At 47.6% G+C, this 25,691-nt stretch overlaps 1 protein-coding gene across 4 annotated transcripts in view; it reads right to left on the bottom strand.

Annotated features, from left to right (window-relative positions):
* ITSN2 (intersectin 2) overlaps nucleotides 1-25,691 on the bottom strand; it is a 1,355,209-nt gene that overhangs the window by 432,119 nt on the left and 897,399 nt on the right. For all 4 annotated transcript variants that reach the window (XM_086926255.1, XM_086926257.1, XM_086926256.1 and 1 more), the window contains one exon: nucleotides 2,554-2,756. In XM_086926255.1, coding sequence (XP_086782381.1) covers nucleotides 2,554-2,756 — 203 coding nt within the window. The remainder of the gene's footprint in view (nucleotides 1-2,553; nucleotides 2,757-25,691) is intronic.

Genomic DNA, 25,691 nt, shown 5'->3' with positions numbered 1-25,691 from the left:
AAGCATGACTTGGAATGGTCCCAGCATGAAGTCTTCTTATGCCTGGCAACGTAACATTTTGCCTCGCGTTCCCTGTGGCCTTCAGGTTCAAAGACACGCACTTGCCGCAGACCTTGGCGTTATGGCTCAACAGGCACTACAAGCACACCTGCTGGGGTTCCGTCACAGAAATGAATTCGCGATAGTCTCTATAGAGTTTAAAACCAGTCATTTTATAGGGGGACATTCCATGGACACTGAAGAATATTTGTGGAAAGTACCAAAGTAAGTCTCTCTGAGAAACAAGAGAGAACTCCGGATCTGCATTGGATGGTAAAAAGGAACTGACGTCAGCACACAGGAAAGTTGCCAAAGTCTCCACACCTCATTTCTGGAGTGGAACGACAAAAATGCGGAGCCGGACGGTGCCACTTTCCAGTACGCAGAGTTTCCGGATCCAGTCTGACACCTGGGGAGTATTCAAAAGGTAAGGAATCTGCAGTTAGAAGTCTCTAACAGAAAAGCTTGTTTAGATTATAATTATCATGATAGATAGGAAATGGTATGATAGAGTATAGCATGTACGGATTAGAATTACGATGATCATAATTCAAATTCTAGCAAGGAGACTAAAATAGGTTAAACAGAGTGAAAATGGCAAATATTATGGCAGGCAAGGCAAATTCTACCGTACACTAGCTCTCATTAAATATATATACCATGTCATGTAAACATTGCTGGAAAACTTAGAATTGTCCGTGTGACTTGCCAACTGGCTTATTAACAAGAGAACTTCGTAAGGGGAGCATGGCTCCCAAGCACACACCAAACTGCCCTTCTTCCATCAAGGGAGAGACAAAGTTATAGAGGTTTTGTGTTTAGCTATCCTGGCTGTTCATCATAAGTAGCACAGTACCCATTGTTGTGGGAAGATGACTAGAGAACATAGTAACCCATTGCTAGGCACAGTCTCCTAGAGCCACAATGGTAGCCAGGGTAGTATGGCAACCTCATACTGTTAAAGGTAGCTGTGCACAAGCTGAGACTAGAAGCTATCACTGTATAGCATGCACAGCTGGCAAAGCGTTACACAAGCAAATTTCACTTGGTTAGGCATATCATATCAATATGGCAATATGCACATAATAAACCCTGTAGGGCCCAATAAACTTACATCTGAACGACCATGAGTGAGGGTATTTAGTGAGGTACTATACCCTAAGTAGTATTGCAGTATACATTACCGTAAAGTTCATCATAGATAACAATTGACAACAGTGTGGACAATAGGGGGAGGGGTATAGTGGTAAATGACACCACACCAAGAGCTAGATGTTCAAAGCATTTCTGAGGTAGCAAACGCTTTGCAATGTCCTAAACCCATTTTGGGATTCAGTAACAGGATACCAAATCTCAAAATGAGGTTAGAAGGCCATAACAAATCATTATTTGGAGGGGGCATGTTTAGGGCGTCCTTTTCATATACCGATTTTCTAATCAAGGTTTTGCAACTTAAGGCTGGTGCAAAACAAAGACATATAGAAATTTTACCCACTCCCAACATGGAGTGGTAAGCGATTCGCAAAAGGGAAGAGGTGGGGAACCCTTCCCTTTTGTGAATACAAAAAAAGGTTGCTAGAGAATAGAAAGTTGTCCAGGGAACCAATATCTACGGTCAAACATCTTTTAAAAAGTTTCTTTTTTTTTGTTTGGGTAAACGAAGCCCCTTTTCCTTCATGGAAAATGGGCTGCATTAAAAAAAAATGTAAAAGTGATCATCGACCTTGTAATCTGCTCACCCCAGAAGGCCATCATCCCTGTGATGGGCACCAATCGTTGTGAGCTGCAATTTGCAATCTACCTCTTTAACAGCGATGAGGTGGGTTGTTTTGTGACCCACTATGAATAAGAATTTTGGCAATCAACCTATATGTACATAGGTTGGTTCTTAACATTCCACACTGATTGCATTATTTCATTATCTGGCCTCAAATGTATTAAGTACTGTAGCACAGCGTACCATTTCAACAGCAATGTAGAGCTAAAATGAAAATACATTGTCACCATGTATCATAATTAGCTAGTCATTCCTCACTGTCACCACATTTACTCCAAATTCACGGGAGCTGATAGATTATAATCCTGTTGCCACATTTTATTTTAAAAGAATATTTGTGACTGTGAGTTTGTTTTCTTTATAAAAATTATTTCCACGTCGCTTTTCTTAATTTCATTAGTAGCATACATATTACATTTTCAACTAACTTGATTTGGACCATGGAACTTCTTTATTAGCTTTACTGTAAATTAGGCATTGCTGTTTGAGCCAAGATACCAGGGTAAGCTATGAATTTCAAGAGAACCTACTTGATTTTGTGTGACAAGTAGCCTGGGCCGGGTGAGATAGCAGGCACAGCACATATTAACACTTAGACATCTCACCACCATTAGATGTCTCTCACATTCACAAAAGCAAATTAATTCTACATATCTATACATTTATGATATTCTCAGCCTCGGCTCCTTACCAACAGCTTACATTTCAAAATTGTAAAAGCAAAAATGGATACTTACTCATTTGACTTTTCACTTCCAGGTATGATTTTTACATATGATTTTGGAAACCATCCTTTTAGCCCATGCACCTCTCCAAACCACCAATTTTCCTGTTGTTCGAGTACAGTAATAATATCATTTTTCGAGAAGTTCAAGTGGTTATCCTTCTTTGCAGTCCATGAGCACAGAGCTTGTGCTTTTAAGCTCTCTACAGCTTGGCCCTGTAAATTACATTTTAGATTAAACACAAATAAGCTTGAAATAATTCACATTGATATTGCCTGACAAGTTCAAAACCTCTGTCTCCATAAACCAAATACATTTTCCACATAACACATTAAACTTCTGATACAAACCAAATAATCACTCTGAATGATTGTAGCTTAAAAGCACAGTTTTCAAACTGTCTGCTACCCACAGACTTAAAAAAAAATATATATATTTTTCCATCCAACCAGCAGTTACATATCATTCAAGACATTTCAATCGTCAATGTTCAGTAATACATATCGTTTGGAGTTACAATCTATATCATACACAGTTATCACTTTTGTCATTCCCGAATCAGCAGATGGTATCCCACCCTACATGTGTCTCTACACTCCCCATCGACTCGACACTCCCTGTTTCCCGCAACATCTATTACCTGTGTGGTACACCAGTAAGGGTATCGTGAGGACTAGTTACTTCATGAGTCAGATCGTGATTCGGGCTCTGGTGCTGCCTGTAAGTATTGGACAAGCGGCTCCCAGAAATCTCTGGGCCGTGAAGCTTGTGGAATTTCCTCAGCATAAGTCTCCAGCATAGTTTTACAATAGGTCATGTCTGTGATCCAGTCTTTAAGTCTAGGGGGTGTCTTGCTTCCCCACCTCAGCGCAATACGCCTTTTTGCAAGCAGCAATGCTACTGCCAAGAATTTCCTGCGTCTAGCATGTTTAAGATTCCTGACATCCAAAATGCATGCCAAGGGAGTGTTGGGGATCTGCTCTGATAACATTTCAGATAGTGTGGCGGTGACTTCACCCCAATATGTCTGCAGTTGTGGGCATGACCATGAGGTATGTAAAAAGTCAGCGCACGGTGCATTGCACCTCTGGCAGGTGTCTGTCTCTCTTTGGCCTAGCCTGTGTAGTTTGGCTGGTGTACAATATAGTTGATGGAGGAATTTGAAATGGATGGTTCGCAAGTTGCAGTTTGACGTGAGAAGTGTGAGTTGTGTGCAGCTATAGTGCCAGTCTTGTTCATCTATTGTCTCTCCTAACGCTACCTCCAATCTACCCAAAAACGCGGTAGGTTTCTCGGCCTGTTCCTCTTGGGCTGCGTTATATAAGCGTGTTACCAGATTTTTCCGGTTGGGAGCCGTTAACAATATTTGTAATGTATTCAGTTGTGAGGGTTCATCCGGGAATGTGGTGTATAAGGACCGGATGGCCGTACGTAGTCGCAAATATGCGAATTTCTTCAGGGGGAGTTGATGAGCACAAAATGAGAGGTCTGTCCATTTAATGGAGGTATTATGGGGGTATAATTGTCCCATAGAGGTCAGTCCCATCTCCGTCAGTAATTTATGCATTTTCGTTTCTTGTGTTACGGTAAGCTTAGGGTGTCTCGACAAGGGCAGCGCCTGTGCATACACCGGCAACTTGCGTGCTCTGTGTGCCAAGGCATGCCACGCCCTTGAGGTGCATTGAGCAGTGCGAATCTTGTCACTTGGTGTGTACCTTATCGGGTCGGCTATGAGCGCAGTCAGTGGCAGAGGAACAACGCTGTCTTTTTCTACCGCCATGTGTGGTATATAGAATAACCAAAACAGATTGCCAGTACTGTGCAATAGTTTTACAAGAGAATAGAATTTTAATTATTTTTCGGATTTAGTTAGTTTTTTTGGATTTTTTAAAAAAGATTTTTTCATATTTACATCATCAAATAATACACGTTGTTTAAAAACAGTTATTGAAAAATGGAGGAGTGAAACTTTTTAAAGGACAAAAGAAGTGGTAGTGGGAGTGATTTATACAAACATTTAACACAGAAGTAGACACAAAACACGTGTACGCAAGACAAAGATGAACAAAACTAACTAAATCCGAAAAAGAATTAAAATAACAATAAAAAGAAATTACGTTTTCTACTATAAAGTTCGACTGAAAGAGTGGTCATTTTTGAAATTGCGACTAGGAGCTTTTTCTTCTATTCTCTTGTAAAACTATTGCACAGTACTGGCAATCTGTTTTGGTTATTCTCTAAGTGGCGTAGCCTTACTGTGCCTTTCGCCAGACCCTCCCAGTTCCGTAATGTGTGGTATATATGCATGTGGTTTCTTCCAGTAGTGTGCATGCTGTGCTTGTGCGCAAAGGTAATATAGATGGAAATCCTGAGCCCCAAAGCATCCTAAATTATATGGTTGGGTTAAGACCTTCCAGCTCGTTCTGACCTGAGTACCTGCCCATGTGAGTTTTTGCAAAATAGAGCGTAATCTTACGAAGAAGGCCGCATTCAACCACATTGGTACATTCCAGAACAGATATAGAAACCTGGGTAATATAATCATTTTCTTTAAAGCTATCCTGTCCGCCATTGAGATAGGCATTTTTATTCATTTATCTACCTGCTCCTTTAATCTCACCAGCGCCTTTCCATAGTTCTCCCTAATAACCAATTCTGGGTCACGGTGGATCCAGACCCTTAAGTATTTAACTGGATCTGTCCGCCATTTTAAAGGGTATTCCAGATGAGGTTCTTCTGTTTCCGAAGTTAAAGGTATCACAACTGATTTATCCCAGTTTATTCGAAGGCTGGCATACTGTTCATATCTAACATATTCCCTAATAAGAGGGTTTAGATTCTTATCTGGGTGTGTGGTGTAGAGGACCATGTCTTCGGCGTACAATGCTATTCCAATGGGGCGGAGACCCAATTGCAGGGCCGAGTCAGAGTGTTTCTGTCGAATCTTACAGGCCAGTGGTTCTACGATTAGTGCATAGAGCATGGGTGGTAGCGGGCAGCCTTGTCTGGTACCACGCTTTACCTCTATGGGATTGGATGTGTAGCCATTTATTCTGACCCGTGTCTTAGGCATAGCATACAATAACGATATCCATTTAGGGAATGGCTCTGGGAACCCCATTTTGCGAAGAGTGACGAACACCGATTGGAATGCCTTGGCAGCATCTAAAAGGGCCACAGTCGCTGATGTGTCCGGGTCGAATTGTATGGTATAGCGCAAAAATGGTACGGATGTTGTGGGTGGTGGACCGTGTCGGCATAAAGCCTGCCTGGTCTGGCAACACCAGGTTGCATAGAAGCGGTTGTATTCTGTTCGCTATTATTTTAGCTAAAATCTTAGCGTCTATGTTTTTCAGGGATAGAAGCCTGTATGACTCGCACTCAGTGGGATCCTTACCTGGTTTCGGGAATGCTATCAGGAGTGCCTCACTTAGTGAGGTCGGAATGTGCCTTCTTCATAAGCGTCTGCAAGCATTTCAGCCAAATGTGGGATCAACAGATTACGCAATTCTTTATTAAATTTGCCCGGAATGCCATCCAGCCCCAGTGCTTTATTGTTGGGTAGGGAGTTAATGGCTTCTATTATTTCATCTCGGGTGATATGGTGACAAAAGTATTCTAGGTGAGTGTCTGCTGACCATGCCAGCGACACGTCATCTAGATAATCACGAATTTCTGACGAGGAAGACTTTGCCTGAGCAATGTACAGTTTAGTGTAGAATTGGGTAAAGCATTCAAATATGGCTGGAGGGTCGTATACTGTTTTACGCTGCTCGTCCTGCATGTGTGTAATGTGCGTTGAAGTGTAAGTGGGCCTAATTTTGTATGACAATGCTCTGCCAGGTCTCCCTCCCCATAGTTCCTAGCCGTGTATTTGCGCGAGATGTATTTTATCTCGTCATCTGCAAATTCATTGTATTTATTAATCTGTGTTCTGATGTTGGCCAATAGTATTTTATCGTGTGTGTCTTCAAATTTGCGTTCCAGTCTGGCAATTTCAGCTTCTGTTCTTTCTAATTGTCCCTGTATATCCTTTAGTATACCTGCGTGTTTACTAATACAGTGTACCCTTATGGTGACTTTGAAAGCCTCCCAAAATGTTCTTGTCCTCTGTACTGATCCTGAGTTATGTTCGAAAAAGTCATGATAGCTTGGCGTAGCTCTTCCCGAAATACCTGGTCCTGTAGTGCTGTTTGCCTCAATCTCCACGTGAATTGCCTTGGGGTGTGTGTCAGGATTTGTAGTGTGATGCGAACCGGGGCATGGTCCGAAAGCATTTTTGGTAAGTGTTCAATCTCAGTAGTCCATGGGCATGCATCCCGAAATATCAGGCAATAATCAAGTCTGGACCACGTGAGGTATGTTGAGGAGAAGCACGTACCCTCTTTACGGTCCGGTTGTCTATGTCGCCATATGTCCACTATGTCCCAGTCCTCTATCCCATCCCTTAATACTTTGGCCCAGTGTTTACCATATCTGTCAATCCCAGGTGACCTATCTAGTGTGGGTTCTAGGCAGGTGTTAAAGTCTCCACCCCAGAGAATACTGCCGGGTTGGAGTTTGAGTAATTGCGTCCAGTATTGTGCATAGAAAGACGGGTCATCATTATTCGGGTCATACACATTTACAATTGTTGGCACCGTGCCCCCAAAGCAGCCTTGCACTATAACATAGTGCCTTTGATCATCTTTCACAGATTTAATGAGCGTGAAAGGTGTATTACGTTTTCCCAGAGCAGGACCCACCTCGCATAGGAGGAATAGGATGATGTCAATCTGTATGTAGCCCACTTGGCCCCTATTTGTTTCTCTCTTAGTTCCATCAGGTGTGTCTCTTGTAAGCAGGCTACATCAATTTTGTGCCTGTCCAGGTATGCTAGTACCTTGCGTATTTTCCGTGGGTTGTGTAGTCCCCTAACATTCCACGTTAGGTGCGTCAGTGGTCTGTGCTGATTTAGGGTATCAGCCATCTGCCGATTCTCTGCCATCAATTCGGTGCATGTGTCTATGATAGCTGAAAGTTTCTCCCATGTGCCTGTCCGCTACATTGCCACTGGTCAGAGTTTTCTGTTTACCCTCCTTCCCCACCCCCACCTTCCCCTTCCTAGTGGAGGCATTCCCAACATTAACAAATAACATTTCCCCAAGTGAAGAATTAAAAGAAAAACAATATAACAGTTTGTGTGGTACACACGTAGGGGTCAGAGTTGCCCACCCGTTGCTTGTGGCTTAGACCACATCGGTAAACGCCCTGAACATGCATATCACTAATTCCAACACTTTACAAAAGTTCGAAGCAAGGCTGTGAGAGAGACCTCTCCAGCAGAGGCCAATGAGCCCATTCTGTATCAAGTCAATAAAAGGTATGACAACACAACAGAGCATTAACCTTACATTACTAATGAAGTCCGAAATCTAGGTCAGTTAAATATAAGTGATGAATTTCAGTGTTTTTTAAGTTGTAAAACAGTAGGTATTTTTTCGTATTAGAAGACCTACATAGAACCCCACAGTAACCTTTGTTTTTTTTCAGTAAACATATATCAGTTTTAATAACAAAAAATAGGTAGTAAAGACCCACCATGTACTAAAATGCACTGTATTAAATGTGTGCTAAACACATGTGAAGAAACTCGCAGGGAAGGGTTACTCTTCGGAGTGTGTCTGATATTTAGGGAAGATAAACTTGGACATGGTGTTGGGAGTATACATGGGAGCTTTAGGTCAATCAGGAAGTGAAGGTGGGATCAAGTTTGCCTACTGTAAATGAGAATGAAATTCTGAATCTGTTATGCATAGAGGAACGCTCCTCGTCTTTACTCTTTCTTGCAGGCTTTTCTGGTCTCCAGAGCACAAGAGATGTATGGTGTGTTTAGGAGGCCGGAGAAGATTGAGAGATTTTCAAAGGATAGTTTCTTCTCTTTAACATACATCAATCATCGGTAAGCTAGAAAGTAAGTTTAGTTACCTCCACCATCATGTGCAACTACTGTTAATTCTCTCACAGAAACGCCTGAACGAGAAATCTTCATGGTTTCATTCACCATTCTTTACAGTACAAATTTTCGAGAGTTCCTCCTATTTAGCACACAACCACTAAATGTATCTATATATACTTACCTCTCCACACCTGCCAGGAATCAAGCCTCATGCTCCGTACTATGGCACAATATAGGGCTTCAGTGCATATCGAATATAAGGAATAGCTCTCTTTATAGAGACTTCCTTACTTTGCCCGGGGACAGAAGAGAAGGCATTTGCATACACTCCCATATCGAATTAAACTCTGCTCCAGTGGCAAAAGCCTTTGCTTGGCTTCCTGTTCCTTGAACTTGTCCACGCACCCTTTTTTTAACCCATTCCCGGTTTCGTGCTTCGTTACCTATCAGCGTTGCCACCCTCACCCTTTGACTTACTGAATGACGGCTGCTTAGTCTGACTATCCTGACTGCCTGGACTTCGTTGTGCCCGGTCAAAAGTTACCTGCCTCCGCGCTTGTCTTCCGTCTAACAACGGGATACACTTCCAACATTGTTTCCACACCAAAGACGGGTTTCCCGAGACGTGGTTGCATTGCAACATTGTTTCCTACGTCCGAGATGGCCTCCAGAGACGTGTTTTTCTCATTTCTGTGCGCGTGTAGAAACCAAGAAGGACGCTGTCTTCTGTTGCCCTTCAACGCTGTTTAGGTCGAGAGTCAGCGAAGGACCTATTGTTATCGCTTTCGGGGGAATCTGAGACAGCGTTCAGCCACGCGCCTCTGCTGTCTCAGATTCGTCCTCGAGGGCGCGCACGGCGCCGTGCACATCCCCTGCCTCCCATTCACAGCCTCTCTCAATCACACACAGCCACACTCACGCATGCGCACACACTGTCCCACGCGCACACACTCACCCCCCTCCCGCCCCAGGCATACACACACACGCAGGCAGGCACGCACACACACATACACACACACATGCACGCACCCCCCTCCCCCACCACTCACAGGCTCACGCGCACACACACGCACGCACACACAGACACACATATCCCCCCCCTCCACTCACCGTGCTCTTTTGTCGCGTCGCCTTGCTGCGCTCCTTTTCTCCGGCGCATCTCCACACGCGGGGCACTTCTCTGGATTTTCACGACACACGGGGCTCTCCCTCCATGATGGGAGCCCCGCATCAACGAGCAACACCGGCCTCTTCCAGCCGCGTTACAGGCCCCGCCCATGTCACGGGCAAGGATGCCTGACTTTCTGGTTTTGCCCCCGCCGGCAACACTGCTTCTTCAGCGTAAACTGGGCGGCTCGTAGGTTTCGTTTTCGTTTTGACTTGTTAAATGTTGAGTTTATTTCTTAGACCGTGTACTTATTTATTTATTAGAGTTCAAGGGCATTGGCTCAAGAAAACATACCCTTTGTGACTATCCAGTTCTGCTTGCATACAAGCAGCCCGGTGTTCGTTTTCAAGGTATTTGTGTAGCGCTTAAAGACAGGGTTTCCAAGCGCTTGGCGATCAGGCCCTGGAAGCTAGTGATAGATGAGTGATGCAGTTAGGTGGCAAAACTGTGTAATGTGTAGATTTAGTACATGTATAGTGCAGGGGCGCGGGAGGCATTAGAAACACCGGATGAGAATGGGCGCTTGTCCTCAGCATCTAAGTGCTATAAAGACAAAGGTAGGTAGTGAGGGTTAAGAATAAACTGGTGCCAAAACGCATCAGTAGGGGGTAACCAGGCAGGATCTGAAGCGGTGCATAATGTGGAATTTTCTTTTGGGCAGTATTAATGGACTATTTTGACATTTGTACATGCGTTACCTCTTTCTGGGTAGAGTTTTCACCTCACTAGTATTAGTGTAATAAAATACAACAATAATCAAATTGAAGGTGACCAGATAACACTTGCGGTAGGCTCGCCATTGCATAGCAACGTGTGGCAGCGTTATTTTTGTTATTAGCTTCCCTTCAGTTTTTTTTGCAGTAGATGAATAATTATGTGGCAAATACCGTAAATCATTAATTATGTAGAAGGCAAATCTCACTGTTACTCTGCAGTAGCTTACATTTAATTTCCAAAGCTAGGAGCCCCTAAGGGACCCCACCTCTCTGGCACACGTACCAGGTGACTGGGTCCAAGACAATCTGGCCAGGGGTCCTCTTGTACCAATACTAACGCTGTTACCTGATATTTTCGTATTGTATGTACGCTCGGTGTTTGGTCACTCCTGTGTGCAGGCTTGGTCTCAGGTGTCTGTAAAAGAGCCGCCGCATTTCTTATTGACCTGCCATTGTCAGGGTGCTCAGGTTAGTGCATTTTATGAAATGTTTATTTTTTGGTCTGCGTCATGCACTGCCCACATGTGAAAAATCTGCATGTCTCTGAGTTTTAGTGTTTTTTTTTCATTTGTGTTCGTCCTGGGGAGAGCAGCGTTAAGGTTTTTTTTAAATTGCAGGAAGATTGATTCAGAGGACAATGTATTCTTTTAACAGCTCTCCCACAATTATGTTTGTTTCAGGAACCTGGCCACTGGTTGAATACTTGCCTGTGATCTTGGCAAACCAAGCTAGCCCATGTGTACAAGTGTGCTTTAAAGAAACGAAGAAATAAATAGACCCCACTGCTTCTCAGTTACTTAAACTCTGCCATAATCACAAGGAAAAAGTCCGTCCAGCAATCGCTGCAGATGAATGAAGAGGAAGAGAAACCAAAATTACAAGCAAACCCAGCAATCTCAATCTCTCAGTGGCAGGCAGGGACTTGGTCTCTTCATAAGGCGGCTGTGAAGTAATGTCATGAAGTTTACTGCCTAGTGCAGTAACATGAACTGGTGTATAGGAGCAGAGGAAGTGATGTGCCTAAACCCTATTGCTGTGCAATTTCATCTCCTACTTATCGTTCTTTCAGCCTACGGCGAGCCTATAACGCTTCATTCTGTAACGTATTCAGTACTTCAGCCCCTTCAATTCCATAGGGGCCCATCACAACAAGAGCATACCTGGGGCCTCTAGATCGTGTGCTTTTTGATTATCTATTTCTAAATCCGCCTCTGAAAATGTGAAAACTACTTTTGCAAAACGATATGAAAGATGTGTACATTAAAAGCATTCCCAATCCGGTCCGTCACTCCATATCTTCCATATTTAAAGCACCCCCCATGTCAATGCACCTAGAGTCTAATGGAAAACAAAACATGCCAGAATACTTCAGCTGGGACAGGGGAGGCACCAGAGGGATACTATTCTTAAGTGTGCAAAGATGTGGTTCAGCTGATCTCTATTGCTCACACTAGTGTTGCAAGATTTATTAATGGTTATATCCTATATGGTGTGATATCCTATTGCTAAGGGACCACTGAAGGAGCGGAAAGGGACAGGTAGCAGTTGTCTGCGTGAGAAACCTAACCATGGTAAGGGATCAGCTAAACATCCAAGAGAGTGGGAAATGTGGCACAGGCCCTCCCAAAAGTAACCCCTCGTCCCTTTGTTTCTCATGTGGCTCGTGTCCCGCAGGAGGATAGTAAGAATGTTGTGGGGCACCTGGCAAAGCAGGCAGCAGTACAACATTTCAGTCCTCTTGGCACTGAAAATGTTGTTTTTTAGATGTGGCTTAACAGAGCATCTGTTTAAGAGACCATGTTACCAATTCTGTTATTTTTTGCAACATTTTCCCCTCCATCGGCATAGCAAGGGAAGGTAGTGATAGACAAGTGTGTGCGGGTGTCCCACAGTAATGCCATCTTACCACCGTCGGGCCCAGTTTGGGCAAATTGGCATTACGTTTCTTGTCATAGGATAATGGTAAGGGATAAAGAAAATCTTTGTGGAATCCTGAACATCTTCAACTAATGGGGTAGAATCCTTAAGGTGGAACTTGCATCATGCTAGGTGCTTTTTATGTCTCACCTGGCGAAAGAAGTGCATGCACTGCTCTCGCCATGGAGAGCACCTTTTGGAATCAATTCAGCGGAGGGCTTGTATGCGCGCGTCTGCACGGACAAACATGGCTGCTCTTGCCATGTGTCCATAGCAAACAACAGCATGCGCGTGTCCGTAGGGACCGTGAACAGCCCGGCGCCATTTGGCGTGTTGCATTTTGGTGTCCTTGCGTGTCCTAGCATCGGAAATGCTGTTTTAAAGTCCATACGTGAGGCGATTACAGAAGAGGCCTGCACTTCCCACCCGTACCGGACCATCTTTCAAACTCCTCGCCCGCGCCGCCTCCTCTTCCTACTCGCAGCGCACACAGGTGGCCTGAGCCGGGACTGGCAACAGTTTGGTGTTTTGCACGGAAACAACCCTTGTGCCAGGAAATAGTACTTCTGTTGCTGGGGAGTGCCCTACAACAGCAGTTGGGGGTGGGTACGCCCATCACGAGTGAGTGACAGACCCGGAACAATCTGCGGCAACTACAACTGAGCTACTTTCGGTTTCTGTTGGAAGGCAGGGCAGTGCACGGCGACACCCCTGAATAACTGGACTTTGTGGAAGAAGGTAACATTGTTATTTGTAATATCAATACATCTAAGTCACGTAACTACAACACATATTTCATAAAAAAATACTAAAGGTGTCACATTTGTGAAAAGTTAAAACTATTGGCATTGTAAATGACAAAGCTAATAATTTCGCTATTTTCAAAACCAACACATAAATAAAATATTTGTCATTTACAATACCAATAGCTCAAACTTTCCTAATGCGAGACCTAGTTCATTGCATATGCTTGTTTACTTTGACAGCCTTAATTCTGCCAAGCTCCACCTGTATTTCCAAACTCCCTGCATCATTGAAAAGTTCACTCATCTCCTATTCTCCCCACTGCAGCACCTCCTGCCCATTACTTCCACTTACAGAGACACCAACTTTTGCCTTTCTGTTGTTTTTTACTTTGTGGCTGTCTGAACCCTTTTGAATAGTTACTCCACCTCGCTCCCCTCCTGGCCTACTTTACTCGGTGATAAAGAAAACATTTATCACACATTGGATTAGAGTGCTGTAATTCTAGACTTATCCTACAAGGTGCTCGGAGATATTTAGTTTTTGTTTATGTGCGACATGCACTGTAGTATAGCGTATTGTCCCTAGTAGACTAAGGAATAATTGAATGTACTCGGATACCCTTTCCAGTTTTGCTGCAGTTCTGACGTTTGGATCTTGGAGTAACTTACTGTCCCCTAAGAGAAGACTGAAGCGGTCGGCGGTGGTGCTCTTCTCCTTATCTCCCCTTGAGCAGTGCTTTTAATGAGAATTGTAACTCTCTCATTGAGGAACTGTTTTTGAGGAGTTTGGAGGAAATCTCTTTGTTCCCGTGGAAGCAGATTGTTTTCAGGTTAGTGGGAGTCTTGAGCTTTACAGAAAGCCAAGCCCACGGCTTTTATATTCCTCCTGAGCGAATATGAATCCTGAAGGGGCAGGTGTTCTTCTATGAATGTCACCCTGCAGTGTGCACTACAGAGCCCCTCATTGGAAGAGCTTTTGTAGAATTACAGTCAGAAGTAGGAGGGTTAAGGACCAAGAACCAACGCCTTCAATCCGAGTTGGTTCAGGTTAGAACCCAAACCTTAGCAGACACCCGAGCAACAGGGCCCATTCATAGGAGTAAGAAAAGTTCTATACAGCCTGCACATTTTACAAACCCTTCCCCTACTACTAGTCCTATGCCCAAAGAAGAAGCAACCCTTCCCCGTTCAAGTCACAGTTCACACACCTAGTTCACGCCCGAAAGATTCAATGGAAATAGTGCTAAATACAGTACATTTATGAATCAATGTAGGTTATAGTTTCTTTGTAAAGCGACCTTATTTCCTGATGATGAAGTGAAAGTGGCCTTTGTTATTTTGTACTTAACAGGTAATGCAGGGGGGCATGCCTGGCTGCCTAAGATGGCGGTTGTGGTCCGATAGAGCTCCGGATCTCCTGGGGGGGAATAACTTCTCCTGTACCGTTGCACTGTCCACTGCTAGCCCCAAACATGGGTCCTGGGACGCTGGAGCCCCACTGCGCTGAAAAATTCCTTGTTTGATCAAGAAGACGGTGAGACGCCGGAGTTATAGACCGGGGCCTACCTGCCGCGCGACGCGGGCGGATATTGAGACCCGCTATGAGGCGCGGGCCCGCGCGCGGCACAGACGGCTGTGGACGCCCCGGCTTGCAATTGGCCTTTGGTTGGGAAACATAGTGACCCTCTGGCTCCTGGCTGGTGCTGTTCTGCCTACTCTTCGCGCACCGCCGGGGAGCGGCGCAGCCGCATGGGGGCCCCCGGCGTGAGGAGAAGTGCAGCTGTGTGAAGCTCTACAGGAATTGCCACTCTGAAATAGTGCATTGAGCGGAGGACCGCATCTACCGAGTAAGGGACGGTGTGGAGGCGCCTCGATTGTCTCTAGAGGCTGCGCCGCAAGGAGGACTCAGATTGTGGCCTACCTGCTGCCGGGTACAGGCGGAGACCAGGGCCTGCAGTGAAAAGGTTAAGGGCATGTAGGATCCGGAACAAAGCATGGAAACTCCTTAAATCGTTTCTCTCAGACCGAGTCCAGATGGTGTCTCTTTGTGATTACAAAACCAAACCAGTTGTGCTGCCTTGCGGAGTCCCACAGGGGTCCTCGCTTAGTCCTACGCTGTTTAAAGTATACGTCTCCTCTTTGGCCCCACTAATTAGTAGTTTTGGATTTAATCTTACAACATATGCTGACGATACTCAAATTGTGGTGTCTCTCTTACCCGGGCAGGAACTAGGGACTAAGACGCGTTTTCAGGACTGCATGGAAGCAGTAGGCAAATGGATGGGGGACAACTGTCTAAAATTGAACTCTGATAAGACAGAGGTGATTTTATTTGGTAATGACCATAATTTTTGGACTCCTAATTGGTGGCCGCCATCGATGGGTTCCCTTCCTACACCTACGAAGAAGTTGAAGGTGTTATTGTGGACGACAAACTCAACTTTGGAGACCAAATAAACGCAGTTTCATCTAAAACGGCATTTGTTATCAAAACAATAAAAAAATATCTGCAGTGGTGTGGAAAATAACGAAATTGATGTACATAAGCAGCGTTCATTTGTCCTTTCCCATTCCCTTCCCTGTACGTTAACCACACCACTCCGCCAGTAAAAGCCCGTGCCCACATGTACCTGATAGCCATTTTTTTAGGCACCATGGCCTGTTAGCCCGCTCATCGGAATCCCCGGCTTCCCTCCTGCGCGTATTTGAACCCCCCCCCCCTCTCACATACATAGACCATGAAACCCTCTCCCTCTGCGCGACCCTGCTATGAAAAGCAACCCTCCTGCTTGACCCACGCAAAGTCCCCCATTTCCTCTTGAAGAAGTATCCCTCGCCTCAGCTGACATAACCCCCCAGCTGTATCCGACTGCCCCCGTTCTCTCATGTGCGGGTCATAAGACCTCTCTCTCTATGCGACTCTGTCCCTGTGCGCACCCTGGCTCTCCCCTCCTCCCTCACAAGGACAAGTCATAAACCTTCTTCTTCTGCAAGACCCTGTCCTTGGGAGTCACGCCCGCGCCAGACCAGCACCTCCTTTCCTTTCATGAATAACCCCTTTGTTAGTAAACCCACCCTCCGCGATGGACTATCCACACATGTCCGAGGCCATCACCTAAGCCGGGAGACACTGTTTACTGCCCCTTATTGTATGAAATCGCTCCTCCTCAAAGGACCCACTATTGATTCTGGCCTCCCCACCCCCTGGGCTACGATCAGGCGCACATATCCCAAGAATCGGCGGAACACTCAGCTGTTTGATTACCCCCTCCTCTTATCAGCAGGTCAAGGGCTTCTATTGTGGATGCATGTGGGGTGGGATTGACACGAGGATTAGGGGGATGTCGTTTTCTTGTTTCACAATGCCGTTGTTGCAATAAGGAATGTTTTGTAAGGTATAAAAGGCGATGCCTCTGAGAACTTGGCAGAGCACCTCCCGAAAGACACTGTGTTTCGTGTCCGAAATGACAGGCTCTCCTCATGAGAAATAAAACTCTGTTCTTGTGATTCCTGCTCCCAGCGCCCGTCTCTTTATTTGGTAACTATTCAGAATGGGAACTAAGAGGCGACTTGCGCCAGCAGCCCGGGCATCGATAGTAATATGGGCTCACTTTCCACAGTGGTTACTGCTTTGGTTTTATCAAAGCTTGACTATTGTAATGGCCTGTATTTAAACATTCAGGAACGCTTTATGAACAAGCTTCAGATGCTGCAGAATGCTGCAGCTAGGCTCCTCACTGGTACGCCAAGGTTTGCCTCAATTTCTGGAGGTATAAAAAAACGTAATTGGCTTACCGTGAGAAATAGAGTTAGTTTCAAGGCATTGTGTACGGTCTATAAGGCTCTACATGGTACTGGACCGGAATTTCTAAGAAAACAATTCACATGGTATGCACCAACAAGGAATCTCAGCTCTTCGAGGGCCAAGTTGTCTACCGTGCCCGCAATCAAAAAGGCAACTTGGGGAGGCAAACACTTCGTACTTGGGGCAGCGGAGGCTTGGAACGACTTTCAGACAGTCTACTGATTTATCATCCTTCAGGAAAAGCCTGAAAACATGTCAGTTTGACAAATAGTTTGGTTTGAACTATCACACACTCTCTTTTGCCTTACGCCTTTTGTTGGCATCTGGGTATTGGAAAGGTAACTAGCGCCAGGACACCTCCGGGTAATCGTGCGCTATATAAGTTATCATAACATAACATAACATATAACAAAAGCGGGCCCGAACATGGCGCGGATGGCTGCAGGCGTTGGGGCGCGGGACCGGCCCGCGACTGAGCAACGATGCAGCCTCCTGACCTCTGCTGATCCACCTGCCCTTCCCGCTCCATCGGGGGGGATGCCGCGCCGCGGGTGCCCCTGGCGTGAGACGGCGGATGACCATTCGGCCTGAAGGTGGCGCCGCCCTGGGGTCAAGTATCGAGTGGAGATCGGGGCACAACGACAGTAGGACAGCAACGAGGCAGAAAGACCCATCGTGGGATGGTGCGGTGAGTGTAGACACTGTGCGATCCCACACTAGCCCCGACAACCCGCCCCTGAAGTTGCTGAACTGAAAAGCACGCCTGGGTGGGCCCTTAGACCCCTGAGGACAGAAAAGCTAGGGCATTGCAGACATCTCGCGAAGGCCTTGGGGGGAGTGCCAGCGGACTACTGTGGACACTGGGGGGTCCGGACTGGGACAGTTCCCCCCCCCTACGGTGGAGAGGGACTTCACACAGGCTGCCCATCCTATTTGCGCCCCCCAGCTGCTGGACCTGCCATTCCGGTACGGAGTGTCTGCATCTACTGGGGGGAACCAGGTGTTGTCCCACTGTGGCACGTACCATAGTGCATATGTAGGAAAGAACACACTGGTTGGCCTTGAACGGAGGTCCTGATTGACTACTTTGGTGCGCCGCTAGCTATCCCTGCCCGAAAATGTAGGTCTGCCTTGCCTTGCTCAGTGTGGGACCGGCTCATTCACTCCTGTGAACGGTCGGACCGGTTGGTTGCTGTGTGGGTGAGGCGGGCTTGCAGAAGGGAGTGGGCTCTGGCACAGTTTCACCCTCTTGGGAATTGGCCTACTCCCGGGGTCGTTGGGTCTCGACGGCGGCGCTCACCTGGCCTCCACTATTTGGGAAGCAGAGACGTAAGCATACCACCGCCCAGGGCGTCGCAAGCACTCCTCCTAACAATCCACGGAGACGGGCTAGGGTTGAACTTAGCCTAGCATTCACATCATGGGCAGAAGCCGGGCGAAGACGCTGGAGGGCCAACAGGGGACTAACCCCCACACTATGTGATTGAACACACTAGCCGGCCCCCCCTCGCCAGGGGCAGATTCTATGGGTCACACTGATTGAACACCTGATAAGCTAGACCTTATCCTTAAGGATATCCGAGACTCTCGAATGGCGCTCGAGATGCAGATGGGGACCCTTACCACAGGGCTGACACTACTCAGGGCGGACCATGGCAAGCTAGCTGACACGGTCAATCTATCACTGACCTCACCCCCAGAGTTGTAGACCACTCGTCTACTATACAAGAGCTGCAACAACAGATGACGACGCTCCTGGATCGAGTGGAAGATGCGGAGGGCACGAACAGACGCAATAATATACACGTTATTGGCCTGCCGGTAAGCAGCGAGGGGGGTAGGGCAGCAGAGTTTATGGAACAAGGGTTCAGAGACCACATAGCCCGAGGGACTCTACCCATACTTCTGCGTTGAACGAGCCCACAGGATTCCAACTGGACAGCCCAGACCTGGCGCACCTCCCCGCCCTCTGATAGTTAAAATCCTAAATTACACGGACCGCGAAGTACTGCTCCAGAAGGTGAGGGAAAAATCGCTCATTCAATTTGAAAACCACTGTATATTACTGTACCCCGACTATACCGTTCTAGTACAGAGGCAGAGATCGTCCTATCAAGCCGCAAAGAAAAAACTTCAGAAAGCACAACTCAAATATGCTTTGTTATATCCTGCCCGGCTGAAAGTTATTCACGACAAAAAGACTCACTTCTTCGAAAGCCCGGCGGATGCCGAGGAGTGGATGGAAGGAATGTGCATTGGTTCTAGCCAACTCAGCCACTCGGACTTCTCTTCACAGGTGTGAGAAGGTGGCCTGATATGCAGTGCTCACTATTCTAGTGAACACTATGTATCAGTCCAGCAACCCTTATTGATGATTGGTTGTAAGTCAACCTTATAGACCAGCTATCCTAGTAGCGTGGATACGAGCAGTCTAAGGCTAAAGACTCGAGAGGGCGTGTTAAGCCAGCTGTTATACCACACATATACCCCTTGAATACCAAGTGAAAGGACACCACACAAGTGTTATGAAAATAAACAAGATATTTATTAAGAATCACAACAGCCCTGTACTCTTTATGAGGACAGGGTACTAAGCACAAAACAAAACTCTTACGAAAAAACTTAAGTTAGCACAGTATATACAAATGCCCGAGGGGGCACGGAAAACCATATACTCTGAAAGTGGAATGCGAAATTACTAGCAGGTAAGTAGAGTACTAATAGGCTTTGGAATCGCTAGATCTTGACTATAGAATCTTCAGATTACTTCTAGGAGACCCAGGGGACTCGGGTGCAGAGTGTGCACTCTCACGCGTGATGCGGGACAAAGTCTATGATAGCTAGTAATGACAAAGTTAGTGTTCTCGGGCGAACCCGACCTGGTAGGAGGAAAACGAAAGTGGATTCTGACCCTTGGATAGTGAGGCTATGCTGGGGCACCGAAATGCCGAAGTTACCTAGCCCAGGGGCTGCAGCTGCATAGGTCTCAAAAGACGTCGGGAATGCTCGTAGACGGACCAGGAGCCTGGAAGAAAGAAGTTGCTGGCAGGCGACCGTTGAAGAAAGTTCAATGGATCCAAGCCTGGATCGAAGGAAGAGGACACCTGAAAGCAGAGGGGACCAAGTTCGAGACTACTAGCCAGTAGTCAGGTGGCACCAGGAGGGCACCGGATGGTAGTCACCTCGACTAGGTGAGTGGGTGACGCTGTGCTCGCAGATCTCACGGACCAGGAGGCGTTGTCGGCGACCAGGATGGAGGGGCGAGCTGTCCCACGATGGATGAAGCTGTCGGTGTCGCTGGACCCAGGATTGGGCAACAAAGCCTTGGCAAATTCAAGCCCACTCGGTGGACTCAAAATGGCGTCTAGAGTGGACGAGGAGGGTCCGGGGTGCCTCTCTTGAAGAAGGAAGCAAGGGCCAGTCTGGAGCAACCAGACCAGCAGCAGTGATGTCGTCGGGCGTCGTTAAGAAGGCCACAAGCCAGCCGGCTAGTAGCCAAACAACGCGGTGAGCAGGCAAAAGCAGAAGGGCCCCACGCAGATCGTGGAGATGCTGGAGGGCTGATCTTCGGTGCTGGAGCTGCTCAGGGTTGGGGCTTCTCGGACCCCAAAGCACTCACCAGTGGAAGACTCGGTGGGCTTGTGGCAAAGAAGTCGTGCAGTCTTGGCGATCGTCGGTCCCTCGAGGTCTCGTCGCACTCACAGTTCTCAGCTTTGCTGTAGAGGTGAGTAGAGGTCAGAGGTGCCAGGGAAGCCGGGTCTCGTCGAGCTGGGTCGTCGGATTCGTGAAGAAGGACTTGCAGCAGACCGCAGTGTTCTTAGGATGGTGCCCGCTTGATGCAGGGTGACTACTCCTTAGCCACAAGGGAGAATCTTGAAGAAGGAAATCTTGATGTCTTTCGCAGAAAGTCGTGTCTTGATTCCAAAGATGATCTAATTTGAACAGGGGGCCCGCTCCTATCTTTATACTAAAAAAGGGGGCTGACCCGGTGACTAGGTCCTGCCTATGGGTGGGACTAGGAGGGGGGTGGTTACACCCCTCTCCCATGCCGGACTTCCCCAGGCCAGGGGCTGGTGTGCCCCTGGAACTGGTTCAGACTGGCCTATGCGTAGTGAGCACCGGGGTGCCACTCAGCAGTCACCTTCCTGTAAAGCCCTGCCTACCCAGGATACACAAAACCATGTCTGGGACGGTGCTAGCACCGCCCCTGACAGGAAACCCTTTGTCCAGGCTCCCCTCGCTGGAAGGACTCCCAGCTGCAGGGGGTCAGACTCGTGTCTGTGGTGGCAGCATCCATTTTGTGGAGCTGAGGCTTCGTTTAACTTTAACCGGGGTTCACAGTTACATACATGTCGTGTCCCTCTAGAAGGGTGGAATGCTAACCCCGTCGCCAGAATTGGCGAGGGGTTAGTATTCCAATTCGTATGACACCTTACTCGACATGTTTTGATAAAGCAATACCAAAGATAGCATTTAACCACGAGGATTATAATGCACTTAAGAGTATATGGTATGCGATATCATGGAACAGCTATTAGGACTTGATTCCGCAAGCTGCAGACAGGCTCAGCTCATGCCAGAGCACCATCTCACACGATTCCAAGCACTCTGCCTTCAGGATTGTCAAGGCCTGCCATAGGAGTGACTGATAGGAATCTGTGTGTCCATTTTAGGGTTAGATATAGGTATACTATATCTACAGCAAAGGGTGATTACACGACTTTGCCCCAGCGGTCATGCAGCCAGTTGTGTCAAATTTAGGAGGCCAGCCAGGGGTGGCATAATACATGCTTCAGCCCCTGGTAGGCCCTGGGTACACCTATGCCCTGAGTTACAGGGTCTGATAAGGTGGCCCAGTACCAATTGGTAAATGCACCTAGGGTACATGTTGTAATTTAGAGAGAGAACAGCCAGGCTGTGGGTCTGATTGGCAGGCCCACAGCCAGAGAAAGTCGTAAACCAGTGAAACAAAAGCAAAAAATCTGGGTGATCATAGGATTGCAGACCCTACTCTCCTACAACAGGAATCAGGTAAACTTCCAAAACTGAACTCTCATCGATCCCAGAACTCCAACCGGAGCAGCGGAGGTGCTGGTCCCTCACGGATACAACAGCGGCGCGATCAGGAAGGGGCAATTGCTACTGCCGGTGCCTTCCGTGAAGACCCCAACAAACTCTACACGGATTCGGAGGACAGTACTCTACACTCAGACTCTGAACACAGCATAACTATTTTCCCCACGATCACACCCCGGGCAGCTGATGACATAATTGATCGGGGATGAGCAGTTAATTAGGCTCTGAGAAATGCTCTGCAATGCTAACCTCTACAGATAGCGTGGACTCCACACCCTGGAGACTGTCATATCCTTTTTATTTTTTTCAAGATGGGTCCTGTGAATGGTATTAGTCTGACTTATGCGGTTTACTAATGTAAATGCTTGAATGATTTGTTACAACGCTATAGGTTATACAGCTTTATAAATACGAATTGGGTTGAACACTTGTGGTGCTCCGGTATTATCCTACCCACATTCGACAGAGACGGAAACACTGTCTCTGACATGTCTGGCTACAACACCTACCCCCCCACCTACCCCCCCACACACTGGGGAAAGTCCTGTAGAGCCGTCGGGACCTTTGTATGAACATGGCCACGTCTGGAGACAGCTACCTCCCTATTGGCATATGCACCGTTATCTGTTATGTATTGTTTGTACACTGCTGTTGTGCCAAGTTCCGTTGATGTTTTAGAGGAAGGGTACTCCTGGGCAGCTGTGATATATTGCTCCACATGTGGGGTAGTCCCACACCACACACAGGAACCGGGACTGTTAAGATTATATGGTCTTATAATCTAATTACTTGGAACGAGCGGGGTTGGGGGCAATTCAGAAACAACATCGCATTCATGCTAATTTCCTCTGACATAAGACACAGATAGCATTCTTTCAAGAATCATATTTGACTGAGTCTGAGACTCAAAAAATGCGCAAGAAATGGAGTGGGCAGATTTACTCTACTAATTATTCTGCTTTTGCTAGGGGTGCCACCATTTGGATACGCCACGGGTGCCCTTCCTTGAGCTGGAACACCGGGTTGATGACCAGGGGCGGTTCATTTTGGTGAAAGGCACACTGGATGGCTCCCTGGTGGTCCTCGGCAGCGTTTACGCCTCCAATTTAGATCAGGAGAAATTATTGCACTGCTTGGGGACAGCATTGGTGGGCTGGTATGGTATCCCTTGAGTGCTGGAAGGGGACTGGAATGCTGTATTAGACGCTGCCCTAGATAGGTCACACCCGCCCCTTCATGGTACGAACGCTGGCAAACTGGCTTAACAATTTACTTGGGCTACGGGGTGGTCACTCTATGACACATGGCGATGCCTCTATCCTACCCACAAGGAATATTTCTTTTACTCTTCAGTACACAGTCTCCATACCAGGATCAATAGATTCCTCTGTTCAAGATCCATCATCACCCGGACTCAGCAGTCCACATATTTAGCAAAAACCTTCTCCAATCATAGCCCTTTGGAGCTCACGCTCGGCAGGGGTATGGTGCCCACCCCAGTGCCTACCCCAGTGCTCACCTGGAGGCTCCATCCACAATTACTAGAAGATGCTCCCTTTCACTTAACTCTCTCCAACACTATCACTAACTACTTAGCTGAAAACTGGAACACAGCCTCCTCACATTTAATTGAGTGGGACGCTCTGAAGGTGGTGGTTAGGGGGGCGTAGATCGGGCAGTTGGTGGGGGCCATACAGGAGATACAACAACGTTTAAAGAGCATCAAACAAAGTTTGAATGTTCTTGAACGGGAGGCTGTGTCTGATTCGAACGAACGAGAGGAGTTGCAGGCTGCCCATATAGACCACGCGGACACATTAGAGATAGACCAGATCCGTCAATTATAACTAGTATCCATACACCTGAGGGACACATGGTCCACACGCAAAGTGAAATAAACACTGCCTTTTATGATAAACTTAAAGCACTTCATGCACCCCCTGCTCCTATGGACGGCCCCTCTATCGTAGAGTTTTTACAATATCTCCCCTTTCCGGTAGTCTCAGATGATATGCGAAAAGACATAGATGGACCAATAACTCAACAGGAAATCCGAGCCGCAATTAAGGATCTGAATCGTAACAAAGCGCCTGGAATTGACACATATTTAGAGACCATGATACCAACATTAGAATCGGTGTACAAGGTTGCCTTTGAGACAGGTCACCTACCAACTTCCACCATGCAAGCGCTGGTCACATCGATACCCAAACTGGGGCGGGATAGAACGGAGCTGGCTAATTACAGACCCCTCTCCCTGCTAGCCACAGAATACAAAATTTTAAGTAAGACTCTGGCCAACAGTAAACAGCCATTTCTCAATACACTCATACACGGGGACCAATGCGGGTTCCTGCAGAACCGAAGCACGTCCCTTAATAACAGAGGGTTACACTATGTAATGACGGCCACCACCTCGGAGTACCCGCCAGCAGGATGCATAGCACTGGATCTTAGGCAGGCCTTTGGCTCTCTTGGGACTTCATGTTTGCGACGCTGCAACTGTTTGGGTTCCCGGATACGTACCTGAAATGGGTGTGATTATTGTATACATCCCCCACGGCCAGGGCACGCACTGGACAGTACAGATCAAAACAATACACTATTCATTCATTCACAGGGGCACACGGCAGGGGTGCCCACTATCTCCCCTGCTATTTGTGCTAGCATTAGAACCTCTAGCCATAGCTTTACGAGGCTCAGCGAACCAGCTCGGCATCCCCATTGATGGGGTGGACCACTTGTTATCCATCTATGCTGATGACATACTTCTGATTCTAAGAGATCTGAAAGCAGATAATGCCCCGCTCCCTGATATATTTTCCACTTCTGAACGCCTGTCAGGTCTGGCTATAAATCCCGGGAAGTCGACAGCCTACTTCTTCGGGGAAATACCATACCCCCTTAGCTTACAGTTTGGTGACTATGCCAGAGCCATCTCTGAACCTGTCACCAGGCAGGTCGCTCTCCCCACCGCCACGCAGCCCCCTGTGTGCCTGGTCTCCTGCTGCCACTGCCGCCCCTGCTAGCCGCTGCTGACTATTCTACACCCCGGTGCCTGCTGCCCCCCCTACCCTGTGACTCCTGTTGGGCCTCTGTGCCCTCGCCGCCACCTCTTCCCGCCGCTTTTTACCGCCGTTTCTGCCTTGCTTTCCCTTCCTGTGCCCCCTGCCTTCTGTGCCCCCACCACCACCTTCTTTCCGCATCATTGCCACTGTGTTTTCCCGCCGCTGTGCCCCTGCGGCCCCGCCCCCCTGACCCCATTGGCTGCCCCGCTCCCCCTCCCAGCTGCTCCTCCCTCCCTCTGACCTACATATGGAGGCCAGGCAGCGACCGCGCAGCAGACGCGCGCAGCGGACGCGCTGATTGTGCGCCTAAGGCAAGCCCATCTGCGCCCGTCCGCGCCCACCGCCAGGACCCCTGGCCCCAGTCGACGCCAGACCACATGACGGACCTACGACGCCGCCACCCTCAACGCCGGCCGAACCCCCGCTTGCTACCGAGCCACCCCGAAATGCACCCACGGACCCTTCACCTGCCAAGCCTGCAAATTCACCTGCCTCCGGACCTGCACTGCACCCAACAAGCCAAGCACCAGCAGCAACCACCTCAAGTGCATCCTGCTCAACACCCGCTCCGTCCACAGACACGCCATCGAACTCTGGAACCTGCTCACAGAAACCTGGATGAACGCCTCCTCAGCGCCTGACATCGCCATAGCCATCCCGGATGGATACAAGATCACCCGGAAGGACCGCGTCAACCAGACTGGAGGAGGAATCGC

The sequence above is a fragment of the Lissotriton vulgaris genome, chromosome 6 (assembly GCF_964263255.1).
Source record: "Lissotriton vulgaris chromosome 6, aLisVul1.2, whole genome shotgun sequence".
Taxonomy (NCBI): Eukaryota; Metazoa; Chordata; class Amphibia; order Caudata; family Salamandridae; genus Lissotriton; species Lissotriton vulgaris.
Note: the sequence above shows the minus strand (reverse complement) of the source record. Positions and strands in the feature narration are given on the sequence as shown.